The 16,763-nt window shown below is 34.2% G+C and overlaps 1 protein-coding gene across 5 annotated transcripts in view; it reads right to left on the bottom strand.

Moving 5' to 3' along the window:
- The window catches only part of LOC130667315 (homeobox protein 5-like), a 173,513-nt gene that overhangs the window by 16,636 nt on the left and 140,114 nt on the right, over positions 1-16,763 (bottom strand). For all 5 annotated transcript variants that reach the window (XM_057468823.1, XM_057468822.1, XM_057468824.1 and 2 more), the window contains one exon: positions 8,583-8,796. In XM_057468823.1, the coding sequence (XP_057324806.1) occupies positions 8,583-8,796 (214 nt within the window). The remainder of the gene's footprint in view (positions 1-8,582; positions 8,797-16,763) is intronic.

The following is a 16,763-nucleotide window of genomic DNA, read 5'->3' as shown; positions in this document are numbered from 1 at the left end:
TGTGAAAGGGATGATAACTAAGAGCGAAAACCGGGAGTCAGGAAAACCTTGTTGGTAAAATGAGGGTAAAGCTCAGCGTGAGAATAAGGCGATAGAAGTGGAGGAGAAGGAAGAGGAAGAAGAGAAGGAGGGAAAAGAGGTTTTTAAGGAAAAAGGGGGAGTAATGAATCTCGTCAAAGAGGTACAACGTCATCCGTACTCAGTTTTCTCTCAACGAAATCTAGCTTGCGAAAGCAACCCTACCTCACTCAGTAGTATTTCTCTGGGGTTAGTAAAGATTTACGTTTAATCTTGGGACCAATTTGTGGCCTGACATTAAACGTCTTGACTCCGTTATAATAATAAATTAGTAAACAAACAGTCGGTTGGATCTTCGAGATGAATTATTAATTACTCTTCAACACACACTTTAACTTCATTATTTTTATTACAATAAACTTTTTAAATAAATAATTAATTGACAAAATAAAAAATAAGCTACTTATTAATCACATTGTTTAACGTTAATTAAAAATTATGGTATCATTTTAAAGTTAAAAGAAAAAAAAATAAAATCGAGTGGAAAATTAATTGGATACTAATTCGAGAGTAAATATTTTGTCGAGCTCCATGAGTTAATCGTATAACAAGTGTTATCCTGATGATGCGGTGGTTGAGACTGAATGAAGGTAAATGCGAGAGCGCAGGCGCGTAAATCGCGCACGGAAGACGCGCAGGAATCACAACTAAACCAACTAAACTGATATGAACACATAACACCAACAAAAGTGCCGACTATACTGAGTTAGCGTTGAGTAGGAGGTAGGAGAACTCTCGTATGTTTTCGTCCAAGCATGTCCATCCTACAAACGACTTGCCTTTTCATCCTCGGCACCTACACCACCCGCTCACCGGCTTCTCGAACCCTCTGTCTCTCTTCAGTTCGCCCGCCAATGCCAACGCCAACCTTTTCAACCCTCGCCTCAACAGCGCTCCCACCCGAGCAACCCTCGAGAGGATCACCATCACTGCTACTGTAAGCTTCAACGCTGCTCCTATCCAAGTACAAAATTAACCCTTATCATCGTGTCTTGTCACCCTCGAGTGACTCGAGCGTCTTTACAAGACATTCACTTTTCTCCAGAGACTTTTTTTATCCTCTCTTTCAATTACTTGTCTCCAAAACAGTTTTTCATTTTGTTTACAAACATCGCTAGCAAATAATAATATATCATATAAATTTTCATAAACTACTGATTCGATATCTTGTGTCATCATTAAATTTAATTTTTAATAATTCGATAAATTATGAGCGGATTAATTTTCGATAAATTAAGAGAGAAAGAGAGAGGGAGAGAAGAATGTGATTAGATAAATGAATGATAAATGATGTCAAGTGGTAATTGATACGCTAATAGTAAAATTAATGAGTTACTGATTAAATGAAACCACAGACACATCTTATTCTGTCCGACCAATTGTCAGGACTGGAACAAAAAGGTTGTGAATACGCATGCGTTTAGTTTAAGCGCGCAGAAAACCGCGCGCAGGAATATGGATAACTACGAGAACCGGACATGCGGCAACCGCACACTGGCACTGTAACTCCGGCAAAGCTAAATTACATTACATGTACCTGGGCCACATATACATACAAGTGTATGTAGTAAGCATAATATAGTATTGAGTGTATGACTATCATTCTTTCTATTCCCCTGGTTCAGTTTTACCATCCTCTATATCCATTTACCCACACAACCTTCGGCGCAATGGCACTTCATAAGGCTCAACGACGCTCATATTCTCCTACAAAATTAACCTTTATCAGCGTATCGTGGCCGGACTGTTCTCTCACCGAGAAAATCTCCCACCTATTACTTCTACTACACCCGCTACTGGCTGGCGCGGTATTTGTGTGAGGGTGTGTGTGTTCAGGAGCAATCCCTTCTCTGTAATATGTTAAAAGAGGGTAGAGTAGCTACTTGATCCCCCGCGGAATCCAGCGTTCACCGAGTTGAGTAGAGCGGATTCCTTCCTACTCCCGGGACTTATTGATCGCCCGGTGCGATAAGAAAACGCGAGCTGGCTGATTGGTCTCCTCGCCAACTGGCAAGATGTGCGCGGGGGTTGAAGGTGGAAAGGGACCGCGTTTGCTCTGACTATGACGACAACGTTACTGGTTTGGGTGGGTGGATTTATATCTCTGTATAAGTGAATGTGAATGTGGATGTGGATATGGATGTGGATAGAGGGATGGAGCGACAGAGAACGAAGAGTGTAAACGGTGGATAAGGTATGTCGAAGAGCAAAGAGGGATGAGTGCAACGGCTTTTGTGCTAGATGTATGGATGTATTCAAGTGCCCCGTAAAATCCAACCGCCAACTATCGACGTTGAAATTGAGAGCCCCGAACAACGGGATATGTGAGAGATAAGAAAGATCTCAAGGGGTGGAATATAAACGGACAACCGACAAAGCGATCCGATAACGGGTGAAAGCTTTTCATGAATTTCCTATTATAGAAAAATAATGTCTCTTCTTTTTTGTGTTGGAGTACATGTTAAATTGATTTATGTTAATTGAAATTTTATTTTATTTTATTATTGTTATTATTATTGATGTTTCAAATTCTTATTAATTTTATGGAAAGTAAATTTAATTTGGTGGATAAAAACAATTACTGATGTTTGCCAAGGATTGCTATTCATTCAATTATTTTGTTTAATGAAACGCTAATTTAATTACGTAAGAGATGAAATCCAGCGGAATTTAATTAACAACGACAGTTAATTAAAAGTAATAATCAAGTCAGTGTCATGTTCATTATAATATGAAAATATTTTTAATAATAAATCTATATTTGTCAGTGTTTTGGAATAAAACTTTGAAGAATAACTGATTTTTAATTACAACCTATTAAAACTGAACGAAGGATATTTAATTAATTAACCGCTTTTATCGGGAATCAATAGCTGAAGAATTTAATTAAAAAAAATACTTTAACCCTCTAGTTATTCTATTAAATGTTTTTTTAATGCAGTTATTTGTTTTAACAAATTTTATAGTTTGTGACAAAAATATATTTTTTATTTTTGCAAACCTCAAACACGAAAGCGCTGAGTGCGCTCTGTAGAAACTCAATTTGCTTAGGATACTTTACTCACTATGCTTTCAATTATCTTTACATTTTATATAGTGCGTTAAAATACTTGTGGCAGCACCAGTAGCGTGACAGTAAGATTAAATTTAAAAAAAGGGACATCTAACAAAATACGTGGGGTTAAAAAGAAAAACCCTTGGAAAAAAATTAATAATTTGAAGGTAAATAGAAATTGATAGTAAGAAGAAGATAAACGTGATGATTAAAAAATAAAGTAAGAAAAATTGTGTACCTGAAGATCGAAACGTTTTTCTCGCAACGAAAATGAAAATAATTCATATAATTTGACTCTAAAGCTGACTTAAGGGGTAGTTGGGGGTGTCCTACAATTTTCGGTTCACATGCGAAACATTCCAGAAATCTAGGTCCAATAGCTTTTTCACTTTTCATTTCTTTTTTTTTCATTTTCGATTCGCGAAAAACGTTCCGATCTTCAAGTACATGAAAAATTATGAGCGACTGAGGTGTGCATTTTTGAATTTCCTAAGTTTTTTTTTTCTTTATCATAAAAGTGTATGAATTTTTTATATTTGTTTCTTTAAAATATGAAAATTCTAAAAGAGTCATCTTCAGCAGGATCTTATGACGTGCAAGAGTTTTCCGTTCGCCACCGCAGCGGCTGATAAATACAGCAACCGTGTGCCATAAAATGGCATAAACCGCTTGTCCTCTGGCTTTTATTTCACCCGTTGTATTTTTCTGAAGGGAAAACATGAAAACCCTCGTGCTCATAAGTAGTGTGTATACATTTCATTCTATCGCGTCAATCCTCTTTTATTTATTTCTATTTTGCTCTCACACTTTTTACTATTATTATTTTTTTATTTAACTATTTTTTATTCTCCTTTATTACTCTTTTTCTTTCACTTTTGGCTCACACAGGCGTGGCCAACCGGGTTTTTTATATCGCCGGGAAATTGGAATTGAAGCGACAGCGGAGTGAGCCCCGAGGGCACTCGGTAAAAGTTGAAACGAGCCCATAAAACATCGTAAATACTGTCGCCACTACTTTATACTGTACACTAAACTGCAGTACGTTGTTATACATATACATACATCTATATATGCACCTACTATTCGTGTGAATAATAAAGTGTTACCGTCATATAATAAAAGTATAAAACTAAGCGTTCTTTTTTTTTCCTTTAAATACTATGGCGATAAATTTTTTTTAACTGATAAATAAATTGTGAATGTCTCTTATCAATTACTGAAAAAAAAAAAAAAAAAATGAATGTAAAAGTGATGGAGGTAAATAAATAATTAAATAAAATTTCAAAAGTAGATTGAAATGAATGAAAAAAAATTTGCGTAGGTGTGAGAAGTAAAAGTAAAATGTGTAATTAAAAAGTTGTAACGACGTGATAAATCCCCCGAGAACTTTGTGTTTTAATAGTAGATTCAAGCATGACGATGAAAAGGATTTGTGAGAACATTTAGTGAGCACTTTTGAGAGTTTAACTCTGGCGGTGGTGTCCTGGAGTTAATCGACTTGCCAGTACGGTCACTTAAGCTCACTCAATTTATATATCTATATATATTTAAACAAACCTCTATTATTAATTGATATATATCAATACAAGACTGACGGAAAAAATATGAGATAAATGCTTATACTAATATTTATATTCGTAAATGAATGAAAGGCATAATTAATTAATTATATAGTAGTATAATAAATGAACAGACAGTTTACGGGGAGGAGATTTGTGTAAATGATAGCGTGATGCAATATATAATCTCTCAGGAGAGTTTTGATTGAATTAGCGGCGTTTAAAGTAATTACTGGTATTTAGCAATAACGCGGAATAACCTTTTCCGTTGGCGGGTTGGCAAAGGCCGAGTTGGGAAGGAAGCTGAAGAGGGAAGAAGAAGGAGACGGAGATAGAGGTGGAGAGAAAATTAAAGCAATTTCGAGGATGGCGTAAGGTAGTTACAACATTGTTGGGGTAACACGGCGGTCGAGTGCGAAAGTGACTATGTGGCTGTACTCTACTGTTACTACTACTCCTGCTGGTTGTTGCTGTACTGCTTCGGCAAGCTAACGACACAGCAAAGCTATACTAAAACAGCTAAACGTTTAATCGAATCAGTAAATGTGAATTGAAACTTTAATTAATCTCCTAATCTCACTTATACTCTTGTACTAACGTTAATTAGTGTCGTTAAATAAAAGATTATTTTATTATTATTAATATTACCAGAAAAAAAATAATCATTTTTTGCTTCTTAATGACTGTTAATTAAATGAAATTATCTTGGTTAGATTAGGCGGTTCGTTCTGTAGAAAATGATAAGTTAATTTATGACAAAGAATGAGTTGAGAAAATAATTTATTAGTTTTGAATGGTCGTTAATAATAAATTATAATTATTTAAGTGCAGAGGGGAAAAAAGTTTTTAAATGGCAGTATCGTTAGAGATTGGAAACAGATGGGATTGATTGAAAGCAAATTAAGAGAGTATAGAATTTGTGGAGGTAAGTAAAAATAAATGGAAGAGAGTGGGATGTAGGTGGTTTGGAGTGAGCATTTCGCAATGGAGAAAAGTTTGGCTGACTGCCTGATACTGCTGTTACCGGTGGTACTGTCGCTGCCGACCTGATTGAAAATAAAAATGAAATAATAAAAAATATATAAGGGAAAGAAAAAAGTTGAGTAATTTCCGACCGCTGAATTCTATCGGCACAATAAGGGATAGGATCGAAAGACTGGGAAAAGAAACGAGAAGAAATTACGAATTGGATTTCCGTTGATCGAAGTATCCATTATTCGAACGGCGTTGGGTGGCTATTCAATCTGCAGTTATCAAGAGCGACGAACTAAAGAAAGGTCGCTAAAGCGGAATCGCGTGGAACGAGTTTACGCTCCTGATGATCGTTGTAGTAGTAGTGGAAGTAGTAAAAGTAGTAGTAATAGTGGTAATAGTAGTGTTGGTGGTGATACGATGAGTAAAAAGTTAAGATAAGGGGATGAGGGCCAAGGGAACGGTGGATGTTAAAAAGAAGTGCCTATGGATAAAGAATAAAAGGGAATGGAACCAAAAGAGAAAAAAATATTTCGTGAATTAGGGTGTACGTTTAAAAATACTTTTTGGCGTAAGAACCGAATTGGGATGTCGACTACTTACATTTCTTTACCTTTTTTTATCTCTATCTATTTTTTATTTTTTGTAACTTTATTTTTTTTTCTCACTTGCCCCCAGTACGCCCAGTTTCTCTTCTATCGTAATAACATTATGACGCGATGAAAGTTTAATACCGCTCGGCCGGAAATTTAATATCCCAGTGCTCTTCTTATTTTTCTTCGTTACCGCACACTGGAAATTACGAGTGATGAATAGGATTTTTACGGATAAAAATCCAGTGAATAAGAGAATATGAAAAAGATATTATTATTATTTAAAAAAAAAAAATATAACATTGAAATGTCTGAATGATGAAAAATTGAAGACTACTCAATTTTCACTGAGTCAATAAAATTATATTTATATTCATCACTTTTATTATAATAAGCTTCTTTTCAAAGAGATAAAATTTTTTATACCATATTTAAATTTAAAATTTTTTCCATAACATTTATATTTAATATTCTCTATTAAATTTAAAAAATATCACCGCTCTCCAAACAGTTTAATTTATGGATTTTTTAATTAATTAAAATTAATAAAAAAATTTAATTTTATGGAAATATTTGCAGCTTTTCATTTTTTTTCATAAAGAGTATTTATATAATAAAGCAAAGAACTTTTTTCGCTGCTCAACTGTGGAGTTTAAAGTTAAAAAACGATTACCCAAGGCAATTCGATGGCACGACGATCAACTTCATAAATTGTACTATACCCTCATGAAATCACGAGGGCGTTTGTTAAGGAAGTTTAAAGGGTCTTTGCGTAAAGCAGCTTTACTGAAAGGTGAAACTCCGAAGCTTGCTGACGTTTCGTTTGCCACAACGACTACATACTTCTTAAACTACTACTACTACCACTTCTATTGCAACCAACCAATTCAAGGCATACACACTCTTTCAACTCAACTTAAAAGCGAACCAAAGAATATAACCTGGCGACACGCGAGGGCTTTTCCCTGCTGCTGCTTACAATTTCTTTCAGATTACACGCGCGATGTCCTGAGGCAAGGAAGTAATATAAGAAAAAAATATAAAATACTGGGTCAAAAGCAAGAGGGTTCGCTCCAGCGCTTTTTCATAAATTTGTAACGTGGGACGACTCATTCTACCCCTCGGCGCGTTAAACAACATCAAACATTACCCAGTCAACGCTCATAAAAGTTTACCTCTTACTATAAATTCTTCACAATTTATACCGACTTTTTTATTTTAAATAAAAATTACGTTACTTGATTCGTTTTGTTCCTTTCCATTCATTCTATAGACTCGAAAAAAATCTTCGCTGGATTTTTTATCTGTAATATAAACATTTTTTGCAATAAAAATGTAATGAGCATTTTTTGCCGCATTGATTTACGAGTACGAGTGGTTAAAAAAAATATAAATCATCCACCGAGTTTAATGGGATCGCGGGGGTGGATGCGAGCAGTCGGAAGTGAAAACGATGAGGGGTGAAGGAAAGGGACCAAAAGCTGGTGCAAAACCACGACATGCCCACATTTGAGTACCATATCGTCACTACCACAGAAGTTGTCGCTAATGCCGCCGCATATTCCCTCGATCCTCTTTTTTTGTCTACAAAACTTTAATTTTTTTTCTGTGTCTTTTCTTTCCCTTTTTCTCAACCCCCCTCAGTTTATTCAACTTTTTTCCCCAGCCGTGATTACCAGAACGTCCTTTCCGCGGTGCGACATCCGTCGGACTGTAACTTTTGGTCCTTGTCCAATAAAACTTGGCACATGGGTTCTACCGATGGCGGATAAATGTCCGGAAGATTATACCAAACGACCCTGAAACATTTCTACAGAACGCCAAATCCTTTATTTCAAGTCCATCCACGTCGTTTTCGTCCTGGTCCTCGTCTTCGTACTCGCAGTTCAACGGTAATAGTAATACATACCTAACCCCCCAACATTACATAACTTAAATAGTAAAATGGATACTCTTACAGTTGAAATGTCTGAAAAAGTTACCCGCTGAAGTGGAGATGAGAATCATTGAGGAGTTGATCAACCTTAGACTCTAAAGTTTAACAACTACCGCTTGCTAACCACTTGGATTAAAGCCATATTTTCGCCTTGAATTATGTATACACACAATTGAATAAAACAGTTTCTGAGTGTATAAAATTGTTGAGAGTTTTGTTAACAGAGATAAATGGACTGAAAGTTGTTGGCTGGTCGGTTGGCGGTAGGGATGGTTTAGTTGGTTGGTTTTGAATTTAAATAATGGGAAAAGTAAATGACAAGTCTGTTGTGTGTATTTAGTTAACGTGTTTACTGTTTAGTTGCTGCGGCTTTTAGATAAATTACCAACCTTTTTTCGACTTGTCTGATGAAGTTGGCGAGTCAGCTCGTGCATTAATTGCGGGCGGTCCTGGCACAGGTAAAGTTGAAGATGAGACGACAGGTGTACAAGAGGCAACTGGACTAGCCGCGGCAACGGGTAACAAAAGTTTCCTCTTATGGTTGCACAACTTTGTCATCTCCCGTGTCTTCCCCTGCTCCGGACTCCAAGGTCGTGTCACTACCTGCAACATCAGACAAAAATTTGTTAACAATATTATTTATAAAAAAAAATAAAATTTGTTATTTATTACACAGAAAAAAACTGTACTTGTTACAACAGTATCTGTAGTTGAGGTTACTACAAGTTGGAGTAACCTCAACCACACTGTAAAAAAATTTTTGGACCCAGTGTGGTGTAAATGTCTCGGTGTTAAAATTTCAGTGTGAAAATTACACCAAATTCGGTGTTAAATTTAGGCGGTGTGAATTTAAAATTTTTACACCCTCAAACGTGTAAATGTATATAATTGATGATAATGTTACGTTAAGAAAATTAATCATAAAAATATTTAAATGTTCAAAATACTGTTTAATATCTAAATAAAATTAATGTAGTTATTGATTTAGTAGTTAAAAATATTCAATGATCGTTTGTTACTCGTTAATCAAAATTACAACGAGTAATACGGAATGGTGTAAAAAAGTAGGTTACACCGTGTTAAAATTACATGGATGGAAAATTTTCACCGAGAGAATTTCACACTACACAGCTGCGTAAAGTTCTTCAGGTCCATTTTTACACCGAAATTTTTTACAGTGCACACATGCAGTAACGCCAACTACAATCATCAATGTTTACTACAATATGTAGTTGTCTGTACTATTTATGTAGTATTTTATACCACATATAGGAGTACTCGCTACTACAATGTTTGACTACAATGTTGTGGTTGAAAGAACCACAATTTTTGTTCCGTGTAGCTCATATACAATAAAATTAAAAATTTGCGGAGTGAACGCAGCTTAAATTCGGAATGCGGAGCGGATGACTATTTATTTATTTAATCCCCTCGGAGTGAAATTCACTCCAAAGGGGAGTTTATTTTAATATTCAAACTCCGAATCGGAGTGAATGTGGATTTAATTAGAATCCAGGTCCTTCTGAAATCACTCCATTGAAAAGACAAACTCCATTTTTACTCCTAATGTGGAGTGATTTTTTTTAAACTCCGGAACTCCGAGTGACGGAGTGAATTTCGATTTAAATAAAATCCGAATTCACTTTCGATTTTTCACAGTACATTTATATAATTTTAATTAAAATTATTAAAAATGATTAAAATTAATAAATAATGATTAATAATAATTTAATTGTCAGATTATTTTAATCTTTATCGTTTAATTAATACTTTAATTTATTGCATATTATTAATATATTGTTATTTTATTAATTATATTCATAAATTTATTTATCAGCATGATAAGAATACTTTGTGCGCATTATTAATAATAATTGTCATAATTATTATTCATAAGTTGGTTATAGTTATCGCGTAATACAAACTCAGCAATGCAAAACATAATAAATATAATCATTTATGATAACAAATATTATGAATAATATTATCGCTTTGTGGTTTTTTTTATGACGCTTTAAAAATAATAATAAACCGACAACATTTTTTAAAAATATTAAATAATAAATTTACTAATGTTATCATTTTATTGTACAAATTGTTTATCATTCACTGGAATTTTAAGAGTTGATAGCTTTTAAATTCAAAATAAAATTAATTATAAAATGTATTTATCCGCGAGATTGTTTGAATAATTTCATAAAGTTCTGAGATGTATAATTCATGAGTTCTCGATTTAATAATTCTAGTTTATTAGCGAAGTAGTTAAATTGCTACTAGAATAATAGGATTTAATAAAGAAAGAAAGATGAGATAGAGATGGCCAATGAGAACGAGAATAGAAGAGGTAAATTGAGAGCAAGTACGATCAAATTAAATTGCTTGTCTTCCGGGTCTTCAGAATAATACTCTGACTTGTACAAGTGGATTTTAAAGAGAGATAGTAAATAATACGAATGGATTTCTGTTAGTGCAACTGAAAACCCGTCTGTCTGTCACTCGATTCATGAAATGCGATAACTCGTCAAGTTTATTTATATTATTTATATTTATAGGATGGATAGATGGATAAATAAATAAATAAATAAATAAGTAATGGGAGAATGAAAAATAAATTAAAAAACCTGAGCACATATATATAAAATATATAAGACTACAATAATGATCAACTGTAATTGGCAGCCAGACTCGTGATTCTGAGAGCTAAGGAATCTCTCACGACGGTATACTCTCTCATGAATCTCATGATCGATGCGCTAACTTCTTTGATCGGCTTGTCGGTGGATACACACGCAACACCCCTGCCATTTCGTACCTTTTTACTTTATTTTAATTCTTACTTGTTCAAATATTTTCTCGTTTCAACTCGTTTTTTATCTCTACGAGAAAACATTTCGCGCCAATTTAATACTTAATCATGATCGTTATCCCACAGCTAGTAGAAAAGGCTCTTAAGAGTCAGACAATACATAATTACATAGTATGCAATTATTTTTAAATAATTTACTGGACTAGTAATAAACAGAACAGGAAATTATTTGTCAACAGAAAATATACTCACATAAAATCTGAACCCTTAACTTGTAATCCTATTGTCGGATAAATAAACCGTAATCTTGATACCACGACCTTACTACAAAGCTGGTTGCTTCTGAACTGACCTTCAAACCTACCAAGGGTTTACAAGCCCCCTTTTTCATCCCCCAAATATTCTCTGCTGTGATTGGTCCGTCGCTCTTCTCTCCCTTCTTATAATTTTACATAAAGTAATTAAATTTCAAGTGTTTCTTATAAATACCTCTTATTTGAACTTGTCCTATTCAATTTTAATAACTTTATATAAAACCATTGAGAAAATTACTGACCAATCAAAGACAGCTTATAGAGATGGAAAAAAAACAGGCACGATTTTAAGATCGCAGTGGAATTTAATTATTATTAGTGATCTATCAAGTAATTAATATCAAAAAAATCGATATTAAGTATTTACTGCTGATATTTTCAAAACTATTTGAGAGAAAAAATCAATTATTTTTTTTGATGGATTGAAAAACAAAAAATATCAGATGAAAAATATCTATATAATTTAAAAATAATTTTATTTACAATAAAAAATTGATTACTGTAACAGCCGGTTAAAAAATATAAGACTGCGATAATAAAAAATTAATTTGAAATGTTATAAAACATTATAACGATGATTGATTAGCGAAAAATCAAGTAACTATCGTGCACGTCGTCGTCATGCATCGTTAACTTTAATTTACCCAAACATTTATATCACATATCAGTAACAACACTGTGTACACGTACATTAACGTCGATCTTTATTGTTCCCCAGTACTTTGGTAAGAATTGCAAGCACGTAACGAGGTCGTTTATTTCTTCGGAGGCTCTTCTTTTATCTTTAACGAAGATGAAGACACGTTGACGATCCAGACAATGCGCAAGACACCAACAACTCTACACAATCTTACTCAACTCATTTAACTCTTTTTATTTTTATTTTCTTACCATAAACTTATCCGCAATACCGTAAATCTACGGTCACAAGATTTCTAATTAACGCAACACGCGAGTCTGCTCCATCACCGCAAAAACATCCAAACAGCTCCAATTAAAAAATTAAAATATAAAAATAAATTCACCTGCTATCCGTCTTATGTTCATTGTATCGATCGCTCCCGTAAACAAGAAAAAAAAATAAAAAACGAAATAAATTCCCACGAAACTTCCAGTGATGACCGTAAGCTCTCGCGTTCTTATTTATTATTTTTCCAGGGAATTAACTGTCAGTAAAAAATGGAACGAGGCGATTATTTAGTTACGCGTGGGTGCTCTCATAATTTTATCTCGAGGTGTATAAGCCAGCAAACTTTCAGAGAGTAACCATATTTTCTTAAATGAAATTGAAAATAAAAATAAAAAAATGAAATAAAATAACTAAGAGGGATTAAAATTATTATGTGAATAGGAGGGAAGAAAAGATGCTCCAGAGAATGAGAAGTACGTAGAAGACAACTAATGTAAGGACTACGATGGAAGTGGATACGTGCCACGATGTTTTACGATTCTCATTAATAATTCGAGTAATGTTTCGCTCAGTATGCGCCGCGTATTCGACCTATCCATGTGTACGTCATTTTGTCGTCTCTCTTGTTCCCTTGTCTTGTCTCAATATTATCATCTTCTCCTTTTCTTCCACCTTCTCTACCTTCTTTTTCTTCTCGTCCATCGCCTCTCTCTCAACTCCTAACTCACCATATCGACTTGCCATTCTCACATTATACGATATTGCTTGCAAAGACGATCGCATTAATTATTATGAGCAATATATACAATAATTTATCGCTTTTATGCCTTATGCGCAAATAATTTTATCCTCCTCAATATATTTATTTAAATATATGTACAGACGATAATAACGTTATCGTAAATAGTTTAGCGATTAACCCATAATTAATGCACTCGATAAAGTTAATTATACATGTATTAAATACCGTACTTGTTGTTTCAAATATTAATATTTATGTCAAGCTAGGTTTTGTTGCTTTGAAGTTTATACGAAAATCCCGCGCTTTGTTTGTAATGATAATAACTGTGAGAATTTGTCATGTGGATTAAATAGGCATACAATTATTACAGAACACTAATTACAAATGCGTGAGCTGAGCAAGTTACGAGTATTTTGTTCTGTGTTCTGTACTCTATCTATCCTTTCCTCATATTAGTATTGTTATATTTGTCTGAGCAGTGTGAGTGTAGCAATGAATTCAAATGACATAAATTAAACAATTCACAATTGAATCATCGGTAGCACCCCCACGCTATTTAGACGGTTGCTTGCGTGAGCATGCTAATGAGCCACGAGTAATTTACATGCTGAAGATGATAAGCCAGCGACGACGAGAAAAAGATTGCGGGAATAAAAAAATGTAACATTACTAATTACTGTGTGTGCTTGGTAATTTATGCCACGAGGACTTTTTTTTTCTCACTCAATAAAAATATTACTTATGCTGTGATAGACTAGTTGGGATTTATAGTTTTTTCTGACTTGTAATTACATTTATACATGCAAATTTTTTTTTATTTACGAAGGAAATTAATTTTATTACTCGTGGAATCGCGCAGTTATTATCACGAATGAGGTCTAATTGATTCGAATTATTAATATGAATTTTTTTAATACTTAAAAATAATTACTGACAGTAGAAAAAGTATATTAAGATAATTGTTTTTAATGGTATAATTAAATTATGTTGAATAATAAATTTAAATGATCATTTTTTCTGTTTTAATATTTCATAGATTATTGCAATGAAGTAAAAAAAAAAAAAAAAAATTTATGATTTTAAAAAGTTCTGATGGAAAAAAAGTGTTCTGAATCGTATTAATTTCATTAGTCGGTATAACATTGAATCCACGTTTATTTTAATGAATTTCCTGGTTAACGAAATAAAAAAAGTAAATAAACAAAAAGTTAATACACGAAGCTCGCGAGAGTGCTGAAATAATAAAATAAAATAATAAAACGGATATATAAAAAAATATTGCACTGGAATATATACTTCTGTGGAAATGCGGGCGATGAGTACGAATAAAAATCAACAAGAGTATGAGAGAAAAAAGTTAAAACAGAATAACGCATGAGATATTTTATGCATTCACGTGTACATCGGATAATCTGAGATTGCCACGTTAGTTTATTATTTTTTCAATTTTCTTTAATTATTATTTTTTTTATTTTATTAGTATGTATAGATTTAAAATTCGCGAGGAGTTTGAGCGCAGATAGAAGTGAACTAAAAAAATAAAATGTGAAATTGAAAATAAAAAATTTACATGACGGTCGTTATTAAGTTTCGCAGTGAGGTCCTGTGAGTTACGAGAATTGGCTTTACTCTGCTCGTATGACCATTTTTATATATGTCCAGAAACTTTGGAATAATATCGACCATAAATCATGGACCGTTAGTAACCAATGACGAGCTTACTTTCCATTACGTATTTTGAACAATTATTATTATTATTATTAATGTTATTTATCTGTTTTTTTTTCCCATGCAAATGAGAATAACATTTTTAAAATTTATTTGAAGGCATTATTTTATAATTCACGGATGAATTATAATAATAATAATAATAATAATGAAAATATAATTTCTGTACAATACAACAAGCGAAACATAAATCTGTGTAAATTAAAACGAGATACTCGTTAACTCCGAAACGAGTCGTCGTATCTCGTGACAACGTGTCTTATGCGCTCGTGCATTACATGCACCAGAGAGATTCGAGGTATTGCACACACCATAAATTCATGATAAATGTGTGTACAATTCAGGACTTGACCCAAGTAATGTGCGAGACCACTATTTTTTCATGATACTAATAATTATTTGTAATTAAATTTTAATGATAAAAAAAATTTTACTACAGAAAAAAATAATTTCTTGGCACAAGAAATATTTTGCATGATTAATTGAAGACAAAAATTTTTTTAGAATTAGTACAAAATAAAAAACAAATTTAACCAGTACTTGTCGTCGAGTGAATAACACAATAATGAGATATGGAATAGAAAAAGAAAAAAGATGGCCAGGAAACATAGTTCTCAAAAGTTTAGAGTAGTTTGTTAGTAGTTTGTAACCTAAAGACTATGTAATGTAAAATATGTAAAAACTAGCGTACATGTTTCGCGCGCGAGTAATTTTTCATATATTTATTTTAATGTATATTTTCGTGTCGTTTGCATATATTTTTTTGCTTTCGACCAATCACGTTACGAATAGTTTGGCTTCACATATATTTCATCTAAATTTTATTATAGGAACTAAAAACTGTAGAAAACGGAAGTTATACATGTAATATCGAAAATAAAAAGAGTGTACGCGCAAAGCGAAGGTCATCGGTTAGTATTAAGTCTAGTTGTAAGATTCTATGTCTGGAGTGTGGGAGTGCAAGAGAGAAAGAATGAGAGTGAGAGAAACAGAGCAAGAGTAGATGCGAGGTATTTTAGGTATGATTCTTGAGGGAGGCAAGTACGAGGAGTGGGAAAAGGGATGAGTGTCGAGGGTCAGTTGACCTGAGTGTGAAAATTTAGTTCTGTACGAGCATTTGACAAAAGACGTGCCATTTGTCTTGTAATACATTGTTTAATAAACTTACAATATCTTTAAACCTGACCAACTACTCATCACCTCTAGAAATAAGAACCTTATCCTATTTATTCCTGTAGGATATCACATTTTTGGGGGCTCGTCCGGGATCTAGAGTGCAGTGACAGTTTGAGTGTTAAAGTTGAAAGTTTTGACAGTGTAACCGGGGTAATATGGCAGACAACGGGGTAGCCAACGGAGGGGTAGGTTTAACTGATGAGGAAGTGGCCCAGATGACCATACCAGAGCTCAAAGCTGAGCTCAGAGGAAGACGCCTCAGGTTATCAGGTCGAAAGCGGGAACTTCTGCAGCGGTTGATGGCCGCGTTGAGATTAGAGCGGGAGCACGGTGCACGGGACGACGAAGAAGACGACGGCGACGACAACGAAGATGAAGACGAAGAAGAAGAAGAGGAGGAACCCCAAGGCATCCTGGAAGACGCCAGGGCTGGCCAGGAGGTGAACCCTCGAGACAACGACGAAGTTGGAGCTCAAGGAGACCGTGCAACCCCAGTAATCCGACGACCAAACAGACCCAATCGTACGCTATTGCTCTTAAAAGACGTGGAGAACTCATTGGAGAAGTTCAGTGGGGATGATTTATTAAATGTTTCCCGTTGGATTGAAGATTTCGAAGAAATGGCAGAAGTATGTGGGTGGACTGACGTGCATAAAGTCGCATTCGGGAAGAAGATGCTGACGGGTTCAGCGTTGGCTTTTGTGCGGCAAGAAAGGTGTGCGAAGACGTGGGCGAAGCTCAAAAAAGCCCTGAAGGACGAGTTCGAGGACGAGGTGACTGACCAGCAGATTCACCGAGAGCTGGCGCAAAGGAGGAAAAAAGCTGATGAGACCTTGCAACAGTACATGTACGCTATGCGTGAAATTGCGGGGCAAGGAACAGTGGATACACGAT

The sequence above is a fragment of the Microplitis mediator genome, chromosome 5 (assembly GCF_029852145.1).
Source record: "Microplitis mediator isolate UGA2020A chromosome 5, iyMicMedi2.1, whole genome shotgun sequence".
In the NCBI taxonomy this organism is placed as follows: domain Eukaryota; kingdom Metazoa; phylum Arthropoda; class Insecta; order Hymenoptera; family Braconidae; genus Microplitis; species Microplitis mediator.
Note: the sequence above shows the minus strand (reverse complement) of the source record. Positions and strands in the feature narration are given on the sequence as shown.